The sequence below is a fragment of the Rhipicephalus microplus genome, chromosome 6 (assembly GCF_043290135.1).
Source record: "Rhipicephalus microplus isolate Deutch F79 chromosome 6, USDA_Rmic, whole genome shotgun sequence".
Taxonomy (NCBI): domain Eukaryota; kingdom Metazoa; phylum Arthropoda; class Arachnida; order Ixodida; family Ixodidae; genus Rhipicephalus; species Rhipicephalus microplus.
The window spans coordinates 186,609,123-186,632,806 of NC_134705.1; the positions used below are offsets into that span (position 1 = coordinate 186,609,123).

Here is a 23,684-nt window from a genome sequence, read left to right on the forward strand (position 1 = left end):
TACTTAGCCTGAAATTTTCGTGTTTAAATCCATTTCGTAATGTGCACAGAAAACTGCATCATATAGGCAGAGATGATGACAGCGATGGATCGTCGCGAGATCTCGCTACACAAGACGGATTTTTGTTTTTTCACCCTTTAGCAAACTGCTTAGACGTGACGTGGCTACACAGTGGCCGAGCTCAGCCAATGCGCCATTCTGGGCGAAGACCGAAAAGAAAAGTTCAGTCGATGCAAAAATTAATGTGCCTCATTCCTTTATTAGTTTCACTAGGGGCTACACCCAACTTGGTTCTTGCAGTGCTGTTAGTGGTGGTGGTGCTCTGAAAATAGAAAAAGAAAGAAGCATTATGCTCATGATGTTAGCTTTCAACAAGGTCTTGATACCTTGGGATTTCCTGGTATGAAAAACACTGAACGTCCCTCACGTCACACAATACCTACAAAATAGGTGCCCAGTGTGGTGCCCCGTAATTAGGTGTAGATAGATTAGGCAATCAATCAGCAAAGGCTGTAACTGGATGACAGGGTCATGGACAAATGAAACAGGAAAAACAAATTATACTGGCGTTGCATGGTCACTTCTGATTGTGATTAGGCACAATTTGGAGTGTATTTCTAAATTGTGATTGGCTTCCTTCATGCAAGCTGCACAAGGAAGCCAATCACTGTCTAACATTTTGATCCCAATCTCAAAGGGTGTTTTGCTTAGTGGCTCCTTTGGTGACACACAAGCGGCCATTTTGAATGTTTGCCACTTGACATTGTGGAGGTGCTGACACCCCCCCCTGTAAAGTTGTCTGCGCCGCGTGGCGCACGTGTCTCGCCCCAAGGCTTTATATCGGTGGTGGCCACCGCCGGGCGATAGATGGCGTTGTGTTCGCTTTGAGTACCACTGTTGGTAGAGTGGTAGCGCTGGCGGTGGCCCCTGGCGGAAGGCGGGCCTTGGTGGTGGCCGAGAGTTGAGCGAGGCTCTTCTGCGCGTGGCGGCTGCCGCGAACGGTTGTCTGTAGCGTGGGCCCCTGGTGCTCGGCACCGCGGGCTTCGCGCCGGGGTCCCACGTGGAAAGTCAGGCGTTGGCGACGCCGCCTTGGGTACGTGTTAGTGTGTTGGGTGTGTTAGTGTGTGTTTATCATGTTATTGTGTGTTTAGTGTGTCACTGCGTTATGTTGTTTGTATGGTAGCATGTTAATTAAAATTGATGTAACATTCGGCGGACGATATCGTCGTCTAAATTAGATAATAAATGTATGTATGTTGTGTGCTATGTACCGACCGCGTCTGCTGTGTCCGTTCACTCCAAGAGCGTGGCGTGGCGATGCGCACGTTCGCCTCGCCGAGACCCCACACTGGCTGCCCAACGTGGAGCTCTTGGAGTATCGGACGACAGTTTTTGCGGTTCAGTACAGGGATTTTGTTAGAGCCGGAGTAGAGTAGGCCTAGGGGGGACTTCTTTGCTAGCGTCGGTGGTGTGCTTTGTTGAGAAGCGAGGAGATTGGTTTTGTTACGTGTTTGAATTTGTCGGCACGTTGACTTTCTAGTTTTTTTTTTGCTCGCAAATGTTGTTATTTTTTGTTGTTGTTAGTTTTCAAAAACGTTGTTGAATTAGGACGAGAGCCATGCGGTCCGCATCCTGGGGTGAGAAAGGCCTAGAGCACGTGGTTTGTAGGCCAGGCCCGAAGCGAGTGAGTACGGAAGCCTCGTGGGTGGTCCGATTTTCTGTAAATAGCTTCTTCTATCTCTTTGGGCTCAAGGAGCCGGGCGTCGTTGCTGTCTGGTATTGCGGCTCGACGCCGAGGCGTCGTGACACTGCCCAGGGTGGTGGACGCCGATCGCTCGGTAAGCTGCTGTGTGCGGCGAGCGATAGGGCCACCTCACAGAGTGGACGTCTCCTCGCGGCTGCCTCTTCTGCGCCTAGGCTGGGTGGATGCCGGTTGTTGCCGAGCGACTCATTAGGCCTAAAGCTCTGCGCAGCCGCCTGTCGCACGTGGCACAACTAGGTGGATCGTGGCGTAGAGGTGTTGCACTCTGCTTCCCTCACTTTTTTTTCTTGTGAGCACGAGTTAGGAAAAGTGATTTTGTTTTGTTTTGATGGGCGTCTCGGCCGCCACCGATGTATTAGCTAGCAGTACTGACCAACGTACCACGTGGACGAAAAGCTCGAAGCTCCCTTCCCGAGGACCTGCTCGATTGTTTTCTTTCAAGTTTTTGTTGTTGTTGTTGTTATTGATGTATTCAGCGGGAGGGATGTCATCCACGGCCGGCTGTCCTGCACATCGTCAGCGTCGCTGGCCAGGAATGCGGTCGTGAGGTCGGGCGATGGAGATGCCTGGGACCTGCGCAACTGCCTGCAGTCCGGCGCCCTTGCGAGTGCTGGTCGCAACTGGAAGACGTGTCGGCGCTAGCGCCGGATCGTCGCGCCGACGGCAACGTTGCTGTTGCGGGGCCGGTACTGAGGTGAAGTCTAGCCGGACAGTGCAGCAGTGTCGACCATCGGCGGTGCCGTGGTGCAAGAACATTATGGTCGTGAGATATAATTTTTTTGTTAAAGCTTGTGTAGCTAATTTTTGATTTCGGGATATGGTTTGATTTAAGGTTGAAGTAATGTGGGGGTGCTGACATCCCCCCCTGTAAAGTTGTCTGCGCCGCGTGGTGCACGTGTCTCGCCCCAAGGCTTTATTTCGGTGGTGACCACCGCCGGGCGATAGATGGCGTTGTGTTCGCTTTGAGTACCACTGTTGATAGAGTGGTAGCGCCGGCGGTGGCCCCTGGCGGAAGGCGGGCCTTGGTGGTGGCCGAGAGTTGAGGGAGCCTCTTCTGCGCGTGGCGGCTGCCGCGAACGGTTGTCTGTAGCGTGGGCCCCCGGTGCTCGGCACCGCGGGCTTCGCGCCGGGGTCCCACGTGGAAAGTCAGGCGTTGGCGACGCCGCCTTGGGTACGTGTTAGTGTGTTCGGTGTGTTAGTGTGTGTTTATCTTGTTATTGTGTGTTTAGTGTGTCACTGCGTTATGTTGTTTGTATGGTAGCGTGTTAATTAAAATTGATGTAACATTCGGCAAACGATATCGTCGTCTAAATTAGATAATAAATGTATGTATGTTGTGTGCTTTGTACCAACCGCGTCTGCTGTGTCCGTTCCCTCCAAGAGCACGGCGTGGCAATGCGCTCGTTCGCCTTGCCGAGACCCCACAACATCATCACAACTAAATCGGACTGATGCTTGAAGTCACCAGAAGCGATATTGGAGCCTGACGTCACTATAGTGGCACTGTGAGTGGGTGCATTGTGAGAGCATCTACTTTGATGTCCAAAATGAAAAAAAATATGAGCATTGCCCAAGCTTCACAAATGCTCAGAGCTGTGTCTGTATTGAGGAGATTCATGTTGGTACCCCTTAAAACCATGCTGCAATACGAGGAGGAGGAAATGAAGGACAGGGAGGTTAGCCAGTTCCTAGATCAGCTGGCTACCCTGTGCTGAAGTAGGGGGACTAAAAGATGATAGAAAAGAGATGTAAGGAAATAGGACAACAGTATGGTTGAAGCCACTGCTTACAGTCTGTCTCTGAGACCATTCGCCCGCAAGAAGCGCCACAACGTTCTCAATACCTTGCGCGCCGAGGACAGTCTTGGCCAGTGTCCTAAGACCCTTTCTTTCGATCATTGGCGATTGTCAAGTCTATCTAGAACTTTCGAAAGTTCTTTTCTTGTCGCACTGAAGCGAGGACACTCACAGATCACTCATGCTGTGTTAATTTCAAGCGAGATCTATTCGGCTGAACAGCAACCACTGTCAGCTGAACGCGGAGGGCATTGCAAATAATGCTTTGCTTCAAAAGGCATCGGTTCAGCTGGTACAGAGCAAAAGAGCCAGGAATATTGTCGTAAGTCGCTCCAGTCACCAATTTTGTGCAATCTTACCTTCGGCCTGCTTGCGCATGAGTTCCTTGTGAGCTGCAACGGCCGCCGGAGAGTTGACTGCAAGTATAAAAAAACACCAACATCGGGACACTTTATTACACGACTGAGAGGCAGAGAAAGTCGGAAAACCGAGACTCGGTTTCCCGACTACAAAACTACAAAAAATTGAGCTGATGTCGATTACAACCTAAGAGAAAATATAAACTCCATCCACAGAACCGTGGATCGCATGACCTCGACCTGTGAAAGACAGTCGTGCCGGCTGGTTTTCAGTTGAACCGTAAGTATTGTTTATCAACTAATGTAAATACTACGCGTATTATAAGCTAAAGGTGCACTTAAGTTAAACAATGAATTGGTTTAGGTTGATAAAGCGTGTTCAAAGAACTCTAATGTTGTTAATCTTACCACCATCATAAGTTTTTTATAAGAGAAGAAAAGCAAGGTCAAAGTAGCACTTTTAAGTTTTGTGCTGGAGCCGGTGCGCAAGATGTCACGAACTTCAAAGCATGTTCATCGTATTTTGCCGACATTGGCGCAACGAAATTTCCCAAAACTTGGCAAGTCTCTGGCCCTATCTGTGGACAATGTACTTCATTCTTGCCTATTAGGCCAAAGTAGCAATTTTAAGTTTTGTGCTGGAGCCGGTGTGCAAGATATCACGAATTTCAAAGCGTGTTCATCGTATTTTGCGGACATTGGCTCAACGAAATTTCCCAAAACTTAGCAAGTCTCTGGCCCTATCTGTGGACAATGTACTTCATTCTTGCCTATTAGGAGCTACGTAGGCCTCAGTAAACAGTGTCAAAATGTATGAAGTCTTGGCGTTTGGTGCAGGAATTTCAAGGTGGTGTCACCCTCTGCACTTCTTTTTTCGATACCTTTTTTGCTAACCAAGCATCTTGCGGCGAGCACGGTGATTTAGGAATTGTGCGAGGGTAATTAACTAGCAACAGAAAAATCATAATGCTTAGCCGAGCAGCTACGTCAGAATGCCTGATGAAATTTGCCAAGACATTCAGGTTTCCGGCCTAAAACCAGCTAAACGAACATGTCTGTATCGGGAAGCCAACTATATAAAACATTCAAGAAGCTAAAGGTGAACACACTTTTTTATGACACTGGAATGACGTGCTCGGGATAACAGTGACGTCATTTGTCAATAATACCCGCTTTGAAAGAGCCCAAATTATAGGTAGCCTGCGTAAGACGTGATGAACGCAGCTTTTAAACGCACTGGATCTCCATGATGGCAGCTTTCATGACAAACAAGTTGTGGTTGGCCTGCTCTAATGTGATAACATGGCAGGAACACCTCTGTGCATGAAGAACGAAAGAACCCTCATGTGATATTTTCATAATATTAATGCGACATCGCAAACATCGCTTCGTCCCTTGCCGGAGCTCCAACACTTCGACTCCAGTAACATAAATGCAAGCCACAACCGTTTTACATGTGCACAAGTGTGGGCATATCTGAAACTACTTGTTGGATGGATGGATTGATGTGGCTGTACCCTTTAGATCGGGTGGCGGCTAACGCCAGCTAATGCCATATAGCCGTAATACTTAGTGAACCACCAACTAGATTTATCTTTTTTTCCTTTAAATAGAGAGGTTTAGGATTCGTACTTTGCATTGAAGGGTTTTAATTTTCACTCGTGTCTTGACTTTAGCCACCAATCAGATAACCTCCTTCTAGTTAATTCTACCCGCTTAAAGTCTATTTTGCCCTCCCTGTCTTTAAACCCCGGTGCTTTGAAAAACTCTGCGCCATCATCCTGAACTATAGGGTGAAGCCCTTTACAGAACATTATCAAGTGTTCGGCAGTTTCCTCTTCCTCTCCACACGCACTGCATACCGTGTCTACCCCTTCGTATTCGGCCCGATATGTCTTGGTTCGCAGTACTCCCGTCCTGGCCTCAAACAGTAGAGAACTACCCCGAGTATTATCATAGATCCTTTCCTTTCACGGCGAACACAGCGCCGCAGTGAGCGAGAACGAGCTTTTCAGCGTTTTACACGAGTGTGTTGAGCTCTGAAATCCGGCAGGTCATTTCATTACACGACGACCAATCACAGCTGATTCCACGGATTCTCTGTGGGGGGTGCTGATTTGATAGATATGTGGGGTTTAACGTCCCCAAAGCACCATATGACTATGAGAGACGCCGTATAGTGGAGGGCTCCGGAAATTTCGACCACCTGAGGTTCTTTAACGTGCTGTGGGGGTGCTGAGGGCAACCAAGCCGGCAACCTCACTTACCGGCCTTGTGAATGGGATACACTATGAAGACCATGTAGACCACGAAGCCACCGCAGAGGAAGTATCTGACGAACCAGAAGTTCTGGAAGTGCCACTTGTAGGGGAACTGTGCGATCTTCGCCGATAACGTGTAGGGGTACTTCATGCGCCTGCCGTGTGCCCCGGCGGCAACCGTCTTTGCCGGAGACGCCGCCGATGTGGTCTGCTGCCTGCGAGAGGATTGAGATGCGATGCTTAATATAAAAAAGATTGGGTAACTAGGAGTGACACACAAGTGATTAACACAACCTCGCGAGTTCCCGTTTAGCAGCGGGAAACAACATGCGAAGTGTGCTACATGAAACTGCAAAGAATAGTTTTAAACAGAGACGCTTTATACCTGGATAGTCTGGCGACAGTACCGGCCACCAACCGCAAGGACTGCATCATAGGTTTTAACGGTGTTCAACTTGTTAAGCAGAAGTTACAAGCAGCCAATGTGCTAACTCGAAGGACAAATGGAGGCCGCACGAAAGTTATCGAAACGTAACAGTAAATCATTCGAACTAGTTGCTTTTTATTGATGCTGAAGGTCTCCGCAGTTTCTCGTCAGCGCTGCAAACGAAAGCGATATTAATGATTTACAAAAAAATAAACATAAGTACTTTACAATAAAATTAATTCTGTACGGAGTTGCTATCTACGTTCATAAAGTAAGTATATTTATAAATTTGTTTTGCAACTCAAGCGTCTTATTTTGGCGCTGTGGAAGCGGACGCACTCCTGAACCGAACGCGTCAAACTTGCTCACTAAACGCGTTTTCACGACTTTAAAACCCTCAGTAATCGTAATGGCGGCTTCAGCTGACGGGCAAATAGTCAACTTTCTATGCTAGCCGAGTCGCGACCGTAAGCAGTTAAGCAAGTTTAAGCGCGCAATAAATGACAAGACATCGCGGGACGTGATGTCAATGCAACGGATGTCAGAATGTGTGACGTCTGCTGCTCGCTGCTAGAACTATTCGAGAAATGTAAGCGAGGCTCGCATTTTTTCTCGCTCTCATTTTTTCCCCTATGGAGGGGGGTTAAGCCTACCGACTTTCCCCCGAAAATTGCTAGTTTATTGTCTGTGCATCGACGTTATTTGTGCGGACGTTAACGTTTGCCCGAGAGCGTCGCGATGACCGGCGCGTCCAAGGACTCGCAGGCGTCCGTCTCGACGCGCACAGGCGAAACCTCGGTGTGCCAGCGCGGAGAGCTGTTCTAACTCGTCTCTCTTGAACTCCACGCAGATGATGCCGAAAACTCGTGCGGCCAACGTTCACCACTCAACAAGAGCGACATACTGGTGCTCTGCAGCTACGTGCAATCGTGGAACCAGAGGTAAAGATTTTTTTTGTCCTTTGATCGTGGCATACTTCGTCGGCGCGACGGATGATGCTTACTCCCCCCCATGTTGCTCGAACTTAGTCGGATCGCGCGGCATCTCTGAACGTAACGTACTGAGTTGCACCGATCTGACGGACCGGTGTGTAATCAAGGGAATGGTAAACAACTGCATCGTTTTATCGGCCTTGCAAGGGCTTCCTGGGTCCACAAAGGCCGGAGCGGTACCCCTAATGAATGTCTCACGCACGTTGTGTGTTGTTGTTGCTTACCACGCGCGTCGAACTTTTTGTCACCCGCAACGCTTGCGATGAAAGCGAATACCTTCAACCCCCCTGCCCGTTTATGCTTTAACAGCCTGGCGTTCGACATATTTTGCGCGATCAATCGACTAAAAAGTTCGGTGCACAGTACACGATTACCGTGTGCTTACCGGATAGGGTTTGGTGCTGTCTGAATCTGTTGGATGCTCCGCGATCAGTAACACCTCCTCTACTTTTCGTTTCCTAATCGATAACATGTGCGCCTACTGGACGCGATTGTCGTTTCAGGCTCCGCAGCTGTCGTGGGTAAGGTCAAACGGCGCGTTAGTTGCAGGTGACCGCGTTATCTTGTGGTTGAGCCGTAGTTTTGTACCACTCATAGCCACAGACGAACCTGCGGGTCTAAAATCTGTCGGCTAGAAGCCGTCTTCATCTAAATGCTGGCAGAATTTCATTCATAGCGTCTCTGTGTCTTGGGAGCAGTCCTAGCCCCCTGTCACGTTTCTTGCAGCTTTGGCGTGGATTCTCATGAGTGGATGCAGAGTCGCATTATGGGAGAGCTAGTAATAAATTTATCCTGAAGTAATTGCGCCGTGCAGTGAACACACGGAGCTCGCAAACCGCGCAAGAAAGTTTGTAGACTGCAGTAAAGATGTATTTTATATATTGCTTTGACCTTCGGTAGGAAGTGTATTGCATCGACAGAGATATGTTTTAATACAATATTAAGAGAACATTGAAATAGTTGCGAACCGATCGCCCACACTGGTAAACTTGGTTCCCACGTCACAGTAGGAGTGTACATGCCATTTGAAAATACAATTATTTTTTAAAATGTGCATGACATAATGGAAATAAATGTTACTGAATCAGATCTGCTCACGTATGTAGGAAATTTCGTGCAATAATGATGCAGTGTCAGCGTTCAAGTAGGAAGAGTTCCACCTGTATATGAAAGACAAAACTGCCTGTAAAAAACATGACATGCGAGTACATAAAAATGGGACCCTACAACTGCTCCATGCCTATTAAGGCTTCTGGAGCACTTCCAAAAGGCTTGTAAAGAACAGATGAGCAAAGTTGAACAGCTTTTAATTAACATGTGTCATTTGACAAAACAATTGCTTGTGCACTGTATTGTGTGTTTTTGTATATCTGTCACTTCATGTGACAGCACGATTATTCCAAGATTAAGGGAATGGCCTTTGAAAGAAACAGCAACTGCATTAACATAGTTTTTCATTTTTAATGTGTAGAGCATTATGTCTATACCTGTTGTATGTCTCTGCGAGTGCTGCATTGTTGTATTTCACGTTGCTTGTGCTTCTGCTGTTGCTCATGTTGCCAGAATTCACCATAGATTGGTTCAAGGCAGTTGAGGGGAAAAAGAATTTCCATTGAGTGAAAAGAAGAAATGTTTAAATGGAGAGATTTAGAGTTTAGATTAATTCAATGGCAGGAGTTGCGAACGGCAGTAAAAGAGCTGGCAGTTACAGGCTGTGGTGTTTTGCCCAACTAAGTTGTGCGTGAAACGTTTTCTCGTGTTATTGTTCTTGTCATTGCAAAAAGCACCACAAGAGTGCTGAAGCTGACGGTTATCTCGCTACCAGCACTTTACCTTTGCCCAGTCAAACATATCAATCATTGCAATATTATTAGTGTTGAGTGTTTCTGGTTGCACCAACCTAACAAGGCAGGAGTTCAGGAGAAGATCGAGATTTCAGGAGATGAAAAATTCTTGAGCAGGGGTCTCAGTAGTGCCATTTCGACAAGTGGTGTTGTGTTTTTCAAAGCAGCCTTCTCCTTTGAAGGTGAATCAACTTGCCGAAACTTTGGCTTCACTGAGATTCCTGTTCAAGGATTTTTCATTTCTTGTTAAAGGGCCACTCACCAGGCCCTATACCAAATTTTAGTTAGACCGTGGAAATTGTTGCATGTCCGATGAGAAACATTCTGCCACAAAAGCTTGTGAATCGGTTCATTATGAGCTGAGAAAATTGCCTTTTTTTTAAAGTGGCGCGAAACGAGGATGAGTGGAGGCGAGCTCGAAACCCTTGCCGCTTCTCCGCGTAGCCTTCGCAAGCCAAATTTCTTCCCTACCCTTTCCGGCATCCGACTAAGAAGTCACGTGTGCATGACGTGCCCGAACAAGCCCAACCCCCCCAGACGCGAGTTTTTTTTGTTGTTGACCAGCGTTGTTTTGAGGTCTACTTCCTCTTTCTGCGGGATGGTTTGAAAAGGCTTGCTTAGACGCGGCAGAATAGATGAGTGCGCAAATTCATACAAGTGTTCTATGGCTGTTGTCTGCTCGATGCGCTGACTGCGAGGACACGAACGCATGCGAAATGCCGGCACATTAGCCCCGAATGTCGTTGCAATTCATGGGGGTGGGGGGGAAATAAAGAATAAGAACACACATTTTCATATTGCGTCTCAATATTTATCACAAGATTTATTAATCTTTTCTAGCAACAAATACACAAACTATGCATATCGTGCTTAATAATTTTCTCCATGTCACGTGCCACTGTTGGCAACGTCAGAGCACTGTCGTCCATGTAGAGGACCATCGTCACTGCATTCCTGTGTACGTAGGGCTATTCATACGCACACTTCATGCCCTCATTCTCTGGGCGCACCCCCGAAAAAGGAAGGGGGTGCAGCGTTCATCTTGAAATTTGACCCATTTGCACGGCGTGTAGCGTTGCGAATTTTGGCAGATGTGATCGTGAACGCCACATCTACGCGTTGCGCTCGTCAGTTCAAAATTGTCAAACCTGGTGAGCGGCCCTTTAAGCCTACGCACCATAAAATGTCAGGTGGGTCATCTGACTATGAAATGCGCTGGGCTCGCTGTATTGTGAAAGGAAGCCATCATTCTAATCTGGACAAGTTTCTTGTCCTTGTTGAAGGTTGAGAGCGAGAAACAAGCGGCATCAGGCAGGGAGGTCACGTGGATGCGAAGTCAATTTTTGATACTGCGCCCTGGGCGGAAGGGATAAAGGAGCAAAAAAATAACAGTAGAGAGAGACCCAGAGAGCGCTGACCAGGAGAGCACATGCTAGGAGGAGCACAGAAAGTCTACAAGCAGTGGCAGAGACCTGTTTGCTTTTGGTACATTAGCAATGCCTCGGCTGCCCTCTGCAACATAGGTACCCTTGGCCGTGGTCCTATAATTTTGATTGATGGGTGTGGTCTCGAGTCTATTCAATTAACTACCATCCAGAGAGGGTATCACTGGGTGTCGTACGAGCATAAATGCACAAGATGTGTATAGTGGTCACTTTGGTTCCGTGGAAGTCGCATCTAGATGTGCTAGCCATTCCAAAGTGAAGTCGACATGTAAATACAGTACTCATGCATGAGCGGCCTCCCCCTTTTTTTAACGATTTTGTTTCACATGTTAATTACTTTGGATGTAGAGTGGAGTGGGGGGGCAGTGATTGCAGTTAATCAGGGATGAAAACAAAGTTAGAAAGAACGTTGCAGGGGGTTGCTGAGAAAATTATCACGAGATGAGAAGACAGAAGTGTTTTTTATCCTGGCTAGGTTGTTGTGTTCGAGGGGTGTTCAAATGGGTGTTGCCGAGTTGTGTCTAAGGCCAACCGAGAGTACGCAACATCATCACGCTTGTGCAGTGGATGAACCATTTGAACGTGGTTTCCTCCTCTTTGAGTTGGGACTTCCCCTTTTGCTTCGGGGATTCCGCCTTTTTTCGTGGCAAATGCTGGGACATTGCGGAGCACGCACTGGGTGTTGCTGCAGCGGTGTATAAATTCCGGAGGGAAGGTCATGTGATTTCCGGACGCTGCTATTGCGCCAGGCATGTGCTTTTGCCAGCCTAGTCAAGAATGCGCTCTCCGGTCACAATACGCTGGCCGGTCTCGTGATAATTGTTTTACCCAAGAATATCACTGTTCAACCCAGAGAGAATTTGCACAGACGTTCTATCGAATGACATTTGCTCATTTCCGTGACGTCGGGCACTTTTTGCATGACACGGATAGTTGGTGTACCCAAGCAGACTGATGAACCTGTCGCTCGTTTTGAGTAAGAAACTTTAGAATGTCCTGGCAGGCTTCATAGGAGAATCTAATGACACTTCATCGCTAGAAGTTGTATTTTAGGTAGGAATAACCAATCTTTTAAGTTATCAATAGGAGTGCTATTTATTTTAGTACAGAAAAAGCACCCGCGGCTCAAAAAGAAAATCAGCAGCCGCGATTCTTTTACATAATTGGTTGATGAGTGTGCCGAGGTTTTGTGGGCTGAGCTTGTTAATTTTGGGTGGTCGCTGGCTATAGTCATGTACCGACCAGCTCCCCGAGCTGCAGCGTTTGTGTGCAATCTTTATGGTTGGACACGCAGGCAATGCACTTGCTGCTACAAGGACCCACAAAGCTTCGACAAGTTCAACGCGGTTATCCAGGGCCTGCTGCAATCGGTGCTGCTTCTGCTACGGCAACTGCGGCAGCGGCTGAGCACTGCCGAAGATCGGGAGGTGCCAAACGAGTCTGCTCTGCTGGACAGTCAAGATAGCAACCATGCAGCAGCTCGTGAGTTTTTCGTGGTGTTTTGCCTGTAGTAGTAGGTGTGTTTCAATTTAGTTGTGGATGGGTCGTAGATGTTTCTCGGAGGAGTTGCTGTGCCGCAGTGAATGGGAGTGCTTTAGAGGGTGTGGGGGTACAGACATCCGTTCACTCCGAGAGCGTGGCATGGCGCTCGCTCTCCATTTCGAGACACCACAAGGGGACCTGCAACACTTTGTGAGCATGGTCAGAAAGTGCTGCCGACCAATAGTCTGGGCTCCTCGGAACACATGAGCCAAAAATTATAGCACAGCAGGCGGCCTGGAATTCACAATGAATTCTCAATCCAAAAAATTGCTTTCTCTTCTTTTGACAAGTGACACTACAGGCTCAAAAATTACTCCGTCGTCGGCCCAGTATCGGCCATTGGCTGATTTGAGCATTGTGCGCTCTGGGGATACAGGGGCGGCCTCGGATGGTCACGGCATGTCCACGCGTTTGCACTGAAAAGTCGCATATTCGAAGAAAAAAAAAAGAAAAAAGTGCTCAACATCACATAATGCACATGGCGTACGTGTTTTCTTTCTCCGTGCCACCCTCTCTGCGTAGCTTCCAGTGCCTTTTTTTTTTTTTTTTTTGAGTCGAGAGAAGAGAGAATGCAATTGCAGCGTATGACAAATTTTTGTAGCTTCGCCGCGGTGGTCTAGTAGCTAAATCACTAGGCTGCTGACCCGCAGGTCGCGGGATCGAATCCTGGCTGCGGCAACTGCATTTCTGATAAAGGCGGAAATCTTGTAAGCCTGTGTGCTCAGATTTGGGTGCACATTAAATAACCCCAGGTGGTTGAAATTTCCTGAGCTCTCCACTATGACGTCTCTCATATTCGTATCGTGGTCTTGGGACGTCAAACCCCGCATATCAAGCAAATCAATTCTATGTAACTCCCCTGGTACCTCACTGATTATAAAAATTCTTGCCATGGTGAATTCGTGTGGGTGTAAGCTCCTTTGGTGAATCCATTCCATGGCTACTTGGAAACGTGTTGCAGGGCCCTTTTAAGAAGACACGCGAGATAATCGTTGAGTAAATCTAGGTTGTTGAGTTAGCCTTCTGTATAGCTCTAGAGTTTCAAGCAGAAACTTTAGAAAAATAGAGCTTTGGCTTTTTCGTCTAATAATCAACCTAATCTAATAAAAATATAGTTTTCAAAATGACATAATTTTATTGTTGATATACTGCTGCTCTTCTAGGGCCCCTTTAAATAGCTGCGTGACATTTTTCATGGGTCTACACGTAGAAAGCTTTAACATGATGATGCTTCTTTTTTTTTTTTCCTTAAGATGAAGTGTGACGGTCCAGAGGTCAAGTTGTGTCAAGTTCCAGGCATATTCTTTTACATTTGCTCAAATCCATCGCACAAAGTAGCTTCTGTGGCTTCAGTGTCGGTTGTGGTTGCAGCACATCCCTTATTGTCCTAAGCAAATTGTGACTGAAGAGATCGCACGCACAGCTATTGGCAATGCCGACTTCTCACATCGATGGGGGCATGGATATGCGTATTCAATGTCATGTTGGAGATCTCTGAGGTCCGGTTTTATAAAATGCCAGACAGTACAAGACCCCCAAGAAGCAAGCTCGCCAAGCATTATGGTCACTTGTGCTCCATAGACTTGTTACAGGTACATCACACAAGCAGAAATACACGACGAAGTGGGAAGTGAAGCGCCTTCCGTCATAATTCGATTGATAGAGTATTGGAAGCACAGTTCGAAGGTTGTGGCTTTGGATCCCACTGAGGGAAAATGTGATTTTTGTATACTTTAATTTATTTCAGTTTTGTCCGCCTCAGTAGATCAGTGGCTAGGGTGCTCAGCTGCTGATCCGAAGGTCGCAGGTTTGATCCCAGGCACGGCGGTCCCATTTTGGTGGAGGCCAAATGGTAGAGGCCCGTGTACTGTACTGTGCGATGTCATTGCACTTTGATTAAACACCAGAAGGTGAAAATTTCCGGAGCCCTAAACTGTGGGGTCTTTCATAATCATTTTGTGGATTTGGGATGTAAAAAGGCCTCATATATGTAATTTTTTTTTTTCAATTTACATCATAATTTTTATGCTGCTGTAAATACAATTATCAATTTTCTTTATGCCTGCCCTTGCCTAATTGTTTTTCGAACTCATTGGGTTGTGTCTCACAAAGTAACGAGCCCATTGAAAAATTGCCCTTGTGTGCTTTTAGTGTTTCACAAAGAACAGCCCCTTTTCGCAGCAGCTGTGATGACACACCCAGCATGTTCCAGCTGGGGCCCACCTTCAGATTGTCCGCCGACACCTGCTTGTGCTGTCTTCTGCACGCCTGTTTTGCCGTTCTTTTCGCCGTTTGTTTCAGTTTCCCCTTCCGCTGCCAGCCTTGTGTGGTGTGATGCATGAAGGCGTTGGTTGCATGGGAGCATCTTCACGCCGGTGTGGTGCAGTTTGCTTTTCAAAGTCTTGCTGTTACGTTCATGTTCACTGTCATCGATGGTTTCTACTGCACAATTATTTTTTCTTCTCCCTCTCCCAGGTGAATTCTACATGTGTTACCTGCAACTGCGTCCCCTCCTCTACGTGCAAACTCCTTTCCTTGCTTTTCGCTTTCTTTCCCCTCCATGGCAAGGTAACCTGACCGTGCACTTGCTGCCCAATGTTGCTGCCTTTCTCTTCTGCCTGCCAACCTGATACGAGTACTTACATGGTGGTTTGATTGTCATAATCTGTCACATAACCCAGGGGTCAGCAACCTGTGGCTCGCGGGGCAGTACATTCGAACCTCGATATAACGGAACACTGGCTATAAAGAAGTAAATGAAAAATAGTATTGCAATAGATGTAGTGTTAGGAATGAAGCTTCATAAAAAATTTTCGGATATAACGAACTCATTTTTGTATATGATGCAACTTTGTTATAATGAGGTTTGAGTGTATTATGCAACCTTTGACATGACATCAAACTCCTCCTATCTTCCATTATTACTTCCTTTCTAAAAGCCGGTGTGGCAGTTCTGAAGGGGCATTTTTGCTTGTTGCTTATGTTTGATTCCAACATGGAAAGACGTATGCTGAAAGTAAACGTGATTTTTTATTCATTGTGGATTCTTGGAATACCTCTCTTTGCCTGCAAAGCCCCTTCACTCCCTTATTTTTCATCTGGTCCACCGCTGTGTCGGCTTCATGCAACTTGGCCCCCCACCTAGAAAGGTTGCCGGCCCCTGATGTAATCCATCACATATCCTGCATTTGATGTAGGCATCACACAGTTGAGTTTTTTGCATGCGACAGCAGTGCCAGAATGTATTTTTTGTCACAACCAGTGCAAAAAAAAAAAAAAACATGAAGGAAGAAAATAAAATAAAGTGAGATGTGGCGTCCGACCAACTCTCCTGTCCAACACTTTTTTTCCTTTGAGCTTATTATGCTAGCAAACTGTTTTTCTCAGAAGGTGCGTGGAATTAGACAAAACTTTCTTCGTTAAGGGGGTGAGAAGATAGCCTTGTCAGAGGGAGAAGCGAAATTGGGTGGTATCCAGAATAGGAGGGGGAGGGATATATGCCTGCAGATATATATGCTTGCATAGACCATGGCTGGATACGTGTGCATCCGTATTTATCTCCCCCTCCCCTTTCTCTCTCTCTCTCTTCCTTCTTCGAGACATGTTTCAGACTGGCCATGGGCCAGACTAGAGGGGTAGAGGGAAATGCGCATGTGCATTTCATTTAATTTCTACTTGTAGAGAGGAATGTCGGCAACACTAGACTGTCAAAAGAAATTCATGGATCGCCCACTGTTAACAACACGGTGCCGTCACGCTACATTCAATTTTAGTGCCATCCCTTTGTCCGTGCCCTTCCAGCTCGCTTGGTACATCAATGAAAAAAAAAAAAAAGAGCTGCATATCTGCATACTTCGGTGCAACCGGTAGGTGGCAGCACCGCGGCGTCTTAGCGAAGCGAAAAAAACTTTCGTTTTTTTCTATCATAGCGTCGCATTGCTAGCGCAGCATTAGAAACACTACGGTCTTTAGAATTGCGTATCTGCATTTCCTATTATTAAAGAAACACACTACCTAATACTTGCATGTTGGCGCTGCACCTCAGATATGCATAATATTTGCTTTTTGATTGACACTGTTCAGAAGTATGAACGCAGCCACCAGATCAAGATGGCTGGAAATCGAGCAAGGGCTTAAACTTTCGTTGGGTGGCTGAATCGTGCAACAGACAGAAATAGACTCAAATTTTTGCGTTCGAGTACCCGAAGAAAGACTATCGTTTTTTAAAAAAGATGCTTATGCACTGTGGAATGCTTCTGGCACCAAATGCTTTCCCCTTTCTTTCTACTTTGTCCTGTTTCATTTGCTTTTGATGTTCACGCACTTCCTGTACCCAATTTTCCCTCCCAAGTTTGTCAAATGTTGTGTCCACGGCGAAGTCTGGCATGTAAATGGTTCTGGCTGATCTTCCAGCTTCTTTCTGCCTGAAATTTTGTTTAAAAGTGGAATCTCGAAAGGCTTGGATTTTGTTTTCATGCAGTACTTCGATGTTTCATTCCCAATCACCCAAATTCGTTCATTGCCTGCGGAAATGTAGGCAAAAAATACATTGTTTCGGGGGTGTGAACCGCTTGACATTATCACTACTATTAAGGCAGTGAAGCAGCTTTCCTTATTTTTTTTTTTCGTGGTGTGAATTTTGAGAGGCTTGTAGGAGGGATATAGTGCTTTCATGTTTAAGTGTGGTGCCTACATGCTTTTACGACTAAGAATTGTCTATTGCCTGCAACGCAACTGGACAAAAAATGGGATTCTCATCACTAGGGAGGTTTGTGCATAGTCCTTTTCACCGTGCAAGTTATCGTCATGGCAGATTGCTGCTGTGCCGTGAAGCAATGCATACTGGTTTATTCAGGCTGTATGTACACATTGTTTGTAGTTTTATGGTATAAGGAGTATATTGTACACTCTTACGGAGAACATACTTCTGTATCTAACCTGCACCCCGAACTGCTAACTTGGGCAGAAAAAAATAAAGCCAACATGTTGTTCTGAAGCCACGTTCCTTGCATTACCATAAAGCAACACTTTGAAGTCAACGTGCACTCCAAAATTTGCGCTAACTCATATTCTGACTTGGCCACAAACTTTCTGTGCCTTTTAGGGGGTTTTAAGTGAGAAAAAAAAAATATTGGGACAGAAGCTTCGAATTCCTGCTGAAGTTTAATGAATCGGTGGCATGTCTCTATTCACTAGAAAAACCAGGGGATTGCCTGTGCCCTCGGGCACTACATCCAAGCAGAATGTTACGAAAAAAAAAATAGTGAAATTCTGCATTTGCACAAAATTCAAGTGTGAATAGAGGCACACCGAGAATTAGACTAGAAGAGCCATTTATACCAGGCTTCGTCATTGACGCAACTTTCGATAAGAGTTGCGCTTTGACGTCGAACAGGTGAGGCCACATGTCTAATGTCTTGTAGCTGAGTGCCTTCAAACAGCAAGAACAGTCTGAAGCTTTGTCTGCGCCCTCAGCAAAGGTGGCTGTTACGTTACGTTTTGTTCTGAGTTTATTGTCATTGTTTGTGTGTGCATGTGGAGATGTGTGCACTTCATAGGGTTCACTATGTTTGTGCATGTAACTCGGTGTCAAGGGGTGTGGAGGAGCGGGAATAACTGCATAATTCTCCTGCCAAGGAGAAATCTATGCATAAGTGTGTTCTCAAAAACTTGGCTGTGGCAGCTAGGTTAAAACTCTTTCAGAGCATCTTCGGCAGTTGCGTATGGAATAACCGTTGTAGCTTAGCAGATGCAGTGTTACGCTGTTTTTATTTATTGATTGATATTGCAGAGGCTATGGCAAGTGTAAAATATTGATACATAATATTAAAAATAAGGTGAAATAATATACAAAGAGAATGCAATGCATACAGGTAAAAAAATAAGGCTAGGGAGTTGAAGAAAAAATTACAATAGAAATAAATAGCAAATAGTAATTGCAAAATGCAAAAGTACTAGAACAAGATGAAAAACTACAAAAAGAGAATATAAATTCCAAGGAGCAAATTCGCTTGAGGATGCTGGTTCGACTGTTTGCCACAGCGACTGCCTAGAGTAGTGGTTCTCAAATGGGGTCTGTGGACCCTAGGGGGTCCGCGAAGCCATTTCTAAGATCCGCGGAACCCTCACCCACTGTTTTACATTTTGTATTATTTTTTTTTACATATGCAACTTTGTTTAGGCGCGACTGTGTCACTTAGTGATGAGCTGTCCAAAATGAAGTGGCACGTTTGCTTGATATTTTTGGTTGCAATAAAAGGCACCTGCTTCACACTCCAGTTGCGTTATTTACATACGTAATCCCTCCCTCCTCTACGAGGGGTCCCCCATCTCTTCCACCAGTCCACAGGGGGTCCCCGACATATCCATTTCTGAGAACAACTGGCCTAGTGGGTGACAAAATTGGAAAATTCAGTCCTGACAGATTAAAACGCGATGTCAAAACATGTAACACGGGGACTGGTATGCAAGTTTTCGCGTGACAACTGTGTGATGTCACTACAAATCTAGCTGCTAAGTATAATGCTGGCTCTGGTGTACGTTTTGATTTGAAAGTGCGTCATTATGACGTGAACTGATTAGGGTAAAGAAAGTGCTTGCATTGCTTAGCTCTAAATTGTCACGTTTTCATTCTTCAACAATGGATTTGGATTCAGGGGCTTTCTAAAGAACCCCAGGTGGTCAAAACTGTGAGAGTCTATGTCACTATGGTGTGCCTCATAATTGTATGGTTGTTGGGGCACACTGTGGCACATATAAACCCATAATTTAATTTTTTTTTGTCTGGTGGTGTGTCAGCACTTGAAGAAGCATTACTTCGCAGGGGTGGGAAGTGATCACGAATGGCTGCTGATTACTTGCTTTGTGGCTTCGAAACTTTTGTGCAACTTTGCGTGAAAGAAGTGCCGTGTTGAGTAGAGATGGTGTCGTCACTTTGCCACTTTTCTTTCGTGCTACGCCTGTAGTGGAAGGCTGGTCCCTGGAGGACCAGGAGAAGCTCCTGCATTTCGCCTCTAAAGTGTTCCTTCTCAACTTCCCGCTCTACGTGGCCTTCAAGCACAGCCTGCACTCAAAGCTCGAGGTACGTGGCCCATTGAAGAAGTCTTTACTTCGTTTCACACATCAGGAGCGCAACACTGTGGAAGCTGTGCGAATAGTTCGGCCTGCGAAACGTATAACTCGCAGGACGTCTGATCAGTGGCGGTGCACCCTTGCGTTTCTTTGTGCTTTACCTTGGCGCGACTGGCTGACAGAAGACAGTGAGGAGAGCACAAAGGAACATGGGGACCGAACGAATATGCGACGTCCTCCCCTGGACTGACACTGTTTCATGAGATAGAAAGTCCAGGTGGCCACCGCCGTGATATACCCAGAGCAGAGAGCCTGTATGTGACGTCACATGTTAACTAAGCTATACTGCTGCATAACGGATGTTCAGTGGCGCTTTTGTTTCTAAGGCTGACAATATCTTCAGTTATCTTTTGCCGTATTAACGGGAAAAAATTCTATCATTCGTGGTAAGAAGATTGAATTATATTTTGTTGCGAACGCATCAACTTCAACAAGGCTCGTTCGCTTTCACGACATTGCGCATAATGTAGGAAGCAGAATATAGTACTATGTCAGACGAATTCAGATACTATGAATATTTAAACTCAGCTCTGTCATTTTTCTTCCCCTTTGCAGGAGGTTTCGCAGGCAGAGATTGCAGCTCTCAGCACCGTGTGCGATGTGAATGTGAGTTTTTGTCACTTGTTTGGTCAGTGGTTTTGCTGAACAGCACTCAGGGTAGCACTGCCAGACGTTGCACTGGATTTGATGCGAATTCGATGAGCAGTGCTTGCACTGGCGCTGCTAATTTGACTCGCCAGTACTGGCCTAGGCATTTTCACACATCTGTATTTTGTCCGGGTTGTGATTGGTTACTGCAAAATTCTAGAACGGAAAATAAATTTTTGCGCAAGCACAGCAAAATTCTGCCACGTAAAATGGGCCTGTATGCATCTATACAGAAGTGGGTGGGGTGCTGAGTTCACATTTAAAACTCTTAATTGTTTCTTGGTTTTGGTAATAAACTATTAATTAATAAAAGCTTTGTGGCAGTCATGTGGGGGGAAATCGTACCCTTGGCACATTGTTTTCAAGGAGAAATGAAGTGGCTGAAAGGATGGCTTGTCTCTCGTTGAACTTTGTGTTCTAACAACATTTTAAACACTGTTGTAAGTTACTCTAAAAGCTGGCTGCGATAACTTGATATTGCGTGACGGGCATCCTCAAGCTTAAGACGTCTTGCAGTGCTGTAACCATGCTAGGGAAGATAATTTTTCATGCTGTAATATTTTGCTTGTTTTCTGCCATGTGCTTGGCAATTACGAGTAACTCACAAGGTGTGGCTTGACATTCAAACCTCATTATCACAAAATTGTTGCTTATACGAAAATAACTTCGTTATGACTGAAAATTTGTTATAAAGGTGTATTTCTAACACTATATCTATTCCAAGACTAATCCTAATTTGTTTTGTTATAACCGATATTTCAGTATATTCGGTTTTGTTATATTAAGATTTGAGTATAGTTTTGGCATAACAACATTGACAAAAAAGTAGTTAGTGTATAGTTTTTGAAAAAGGAAACCCAAGCAGGCCATTTTAGGATTGTTGTTTTGCAGCATAGCCTGTGTACTTTTGGGGCACAGGCAGAGGTGTTTGTATAACATTTTTTTTTAAGCTCACCATGTTTTTGTTTTGTCCTGGTGCAAAGACACCCCAAACACTTTCATTTGTCCTAGAGTGTTTTGACCTGTGTGGTACACTGCCTAAAATCAGTATTTTGGCATGCAGAATGCATATCAACAGGTGTACTCTTTTGTAATGCAAGTGAGTTCTGCAAAATCATGCTGAACCACACCTGGTTAGTTCAATTGGTAGAGAGACTGCCCTGAAAAGGAGTTGGAAAAGGGCTGGGTTTGAACCCCAGACCAGGGCAAATTTTTTTTTGCAACTAAGAAACTTTTCATTCTGAAATTCATTCTGAGAAAGCCGTACGGATTTACCTGTGGCTTTGTATTACAAGCAGTTAGTTGTTAATTTCCACCTTTTTCGCCCTCTTTTGTAGCGTTGTAGTACCACTGCAATCTGTTTTGCACTCGATTGCTCAACTTACTCAAATGTTCTTGCGGCACTTGCAGGATCTGGACATTCCAGTGCACCTTCTCCGCAATGTGGCTCACTTCTGCGGCCAAGGCGGCCTGTCCCTCCTGCACTCCTGCTTCCAGGATGTGCCGCCGCAGAGGCTGCCCATCGGCCTGGCCCACGCCCTCGTTTCGCTCGTCTCAAATGTGAGTGGTGTTCCCCTTGACTCTGAATTTGCTTGCTTTCAAAGCAACTACTTGAAGGCCATGCTAAATATGACATTTGTGTGTTCAAAGTAGGATATGACAGATGGAAGCTAGGTCAGCTGAGCTCGCAGGGAGGAGTTTAGTACATAGTTGTAGAAAAGTTGAGAGGTCGGGTAGAAAGCACACACTTTGGCACCTCTTATTCACTCCCCGGGGCACAGCTTTTTCAAACCAAATAGCCTGTCATTTATTAAGCAAGAAGGATAACTTCGAGTCGCTCTACATGGTTTGAAAATACATTCTTTATGAAAGTGGTTTGAGGTCTGCGAAGCCAGTTCTATGATCCGCGAAATCCTCACCCGCATTTTTCTTTAAGCATGATTGTGCCATGTATTGATGAACTGTATTGATGAAGTAATGTGGCATGTTTGTTTGATGTTTTCGGTAGCAATAAAAGGCACTGTTTCATGCTCCAGTTGTGTTAATTTACCTATGTACCCCTCCCCTCTGCTGCAAGGGGTCCCCCATCACTTCTACTAGTTTAAAGGGGTCCCCAACACATCTATGGTGTGAGAACCACTGCTCTACGACACGAGCACTTACTACCTACGCTTTATTTGCTGCTTTTACCATATTTACGCACGTAATTTGCGCTCTCGCATAATTTGCGCACCCTTAATAATCTGCCGGCTTTTACTACCTACGCTTTATTTGCTGCTTTTACAATATATACCATATTTACGCACGTAATTTGCGCTCTCGCATAATTTGCGCACCCTTAATAATCTGCCGGCTTTACGGAAAAAAAAAAAAAAAAAATTCCTCCCATATTTCGTGGTCTCTGACCCACGCACCTTTGGACATTCCGATGCTACGGCCGGGTGCATGCCTCGCCGAGCAGACGAGCGTTGTCAAACAGGCTGCGAGTGCAAAGTCCCTTCTTCAGAGGACTTCCCCCGAATTAGGGTCCGTAGAATACTGCCTCGAACTGCTCGAGCGTTTGATTGCACCTATCACCCAATCTCTACCACTGGGATAATGGCAAGAATGCACGCTCACGTCATGGCACAGACGACTTTCTGCATCGGAGGCGTGCGAGGGTCTGCGCCAACTGTTCCCCTCGTTTTCTGCGTCCTCGCTGCAACGCACGCTTGGTGTATTTCGGAAGTTTAGGTTTCGCCATCCCGCTGGCATGTTCTGACGGTTCCCTTGCGATGTGCTACAGTAATTATATATACTTCGAAACTGAAGCTGGCTGTTGTAAATTTGGCTAAAGAAAATGGGAAGCGTGCCGCCACAAATCACTTCAAGGAAACGTTCTTCAACGCCGTGACCGGCGTGATCGGTACGCGTGAAAGCAGAAAAGTATGCTCTTGCTAATGCAAGTTTCCTTCGATTGAAGGAGGCCTTTTCAATTATATGTGGATGCTTAGTTCTTCCGGTATCACCGTGTTGTGGGACCAAGTTTCTCCCAGCATTTGGAAAAGAGCTTCAAGAAAATAGGGCGTTCGAATGCGCTTGACGACGATTCTTAATCGGACTTCGCTATTAGTGAATTCTGCTAGACCGCTCGTGACTGTATCTGACTGTTTAAGTACACACAGATTCTTTCAAAATTAACAGGCACACTTCGTTTGTGCTCCAATTTACCTATTTCTTCTTTTTTAAGTGTATATACTGCGCACGTTAGGACCATCGCTTACAATATTTCGTATGCGCTCGCGAAATCTGCGCATAATTTGCGCACCCCCTTCTCCGGGCCGTAATATCGCAAAAAAAAAGTTCGCAAATTATGCGAGTAAATACGGTAAAAACAATTTGCAAGAAATCGAAAACACCACATAGGTAACATCTGTTTCAACGACTCAGCCTTTTTCTCATCGCCAGCGATCTAAAAAGCAAAATCTGCTTTATTGC

At 45.8% G+C, this 23,684-nt stretch overlaps 2 protein-coding genes across 3 annotated transcripts in view; one reads left to right on the top strand and one right to left on the bottom strand.

Annotated features, from left to right (window-relative positions):
• Positions 1–239: 239 nt before the first annotated feature.
• Positions 240–6,721, bottom strand: roh (reduction of Rh1). The gene is made up of 4 exons (XM_037418409.2): positions 6,564–6,721; positions 6,185–6,393; positions 3,918–3,974; positions 240–322 (listed from the first exon to the last, which is right to left on the bottom strand). The coding sequence occupies exons 1-4, from the start codon at positions 6,611–6,613 to the stop codon at positions 306–308; spliced, it is 333 nt and encodes a 110-aa protein (XP_037274306.2). The 5' UTR covers positions 6,614–6,721; the 3' UTR covers positions 240–305.
• Positions 6,722–7,000: 279 nt separating this feature from the next.
• Positions 7,001–23,684, top strand: part of puf (ubiquitinyl hydrolase 1 puf) — a 154,136-nt gene continuing 137,452 nt past the window's right edge. For both annotated transcript variants that reach the window (XM_075867247.1, XM_037419658.2), the window contains exons 1-6: positions 7,001–7,194; positions 7,456–7,546; positions 12,181–12,368; positions 19,394–19,509; positions 20,115–20,165; positions 21,618–21,767. In XM_075867247.1, coding sequence (XP_075723362.1) covers positions 7,152–7,194; positions 7,456–7,546; positions 12,181–12,368; positions 19,394–19,509; positions 20,115–20,165; positions 21,618–21,767 — 639 coding nt within the window. In that variant the 5' untranslated portion in view covers positions 7,001–7,151. The remainder of the gene's footprint in view (positions 7,195–7,455; positions 7,547–12,180; positions 12,369–19,393; positions 19,510–20,114; positions 20,166–21,617; positions 21,768–23,684) is intronic.

Excerpts from the sequence above, each read along its gene's own strand:
- roh (XM_037418409.2), bottom strand. The coding sequence starts at position 6,613 with ATGATGCAGTCCTTGCGGTTGGTGGCCGGTACTGTCGCCAGACTATCC. Across the intron at positions 6,394-6,563 it reads ACTGTCGCCAGACTATCCAG|GCAGCAGACCACATCGGCGG; the intron begins GTATAAAGCGTC and ends ATCCTCTCGCAG. Across the intron at positions 3,975-6,184 it reads GTATCCCATTCACAAGGCCG|TCAACTCTCCGGCGGCCGTT; the intron begins GTAAGTGAGGTT and ends TTATACTTGCAG.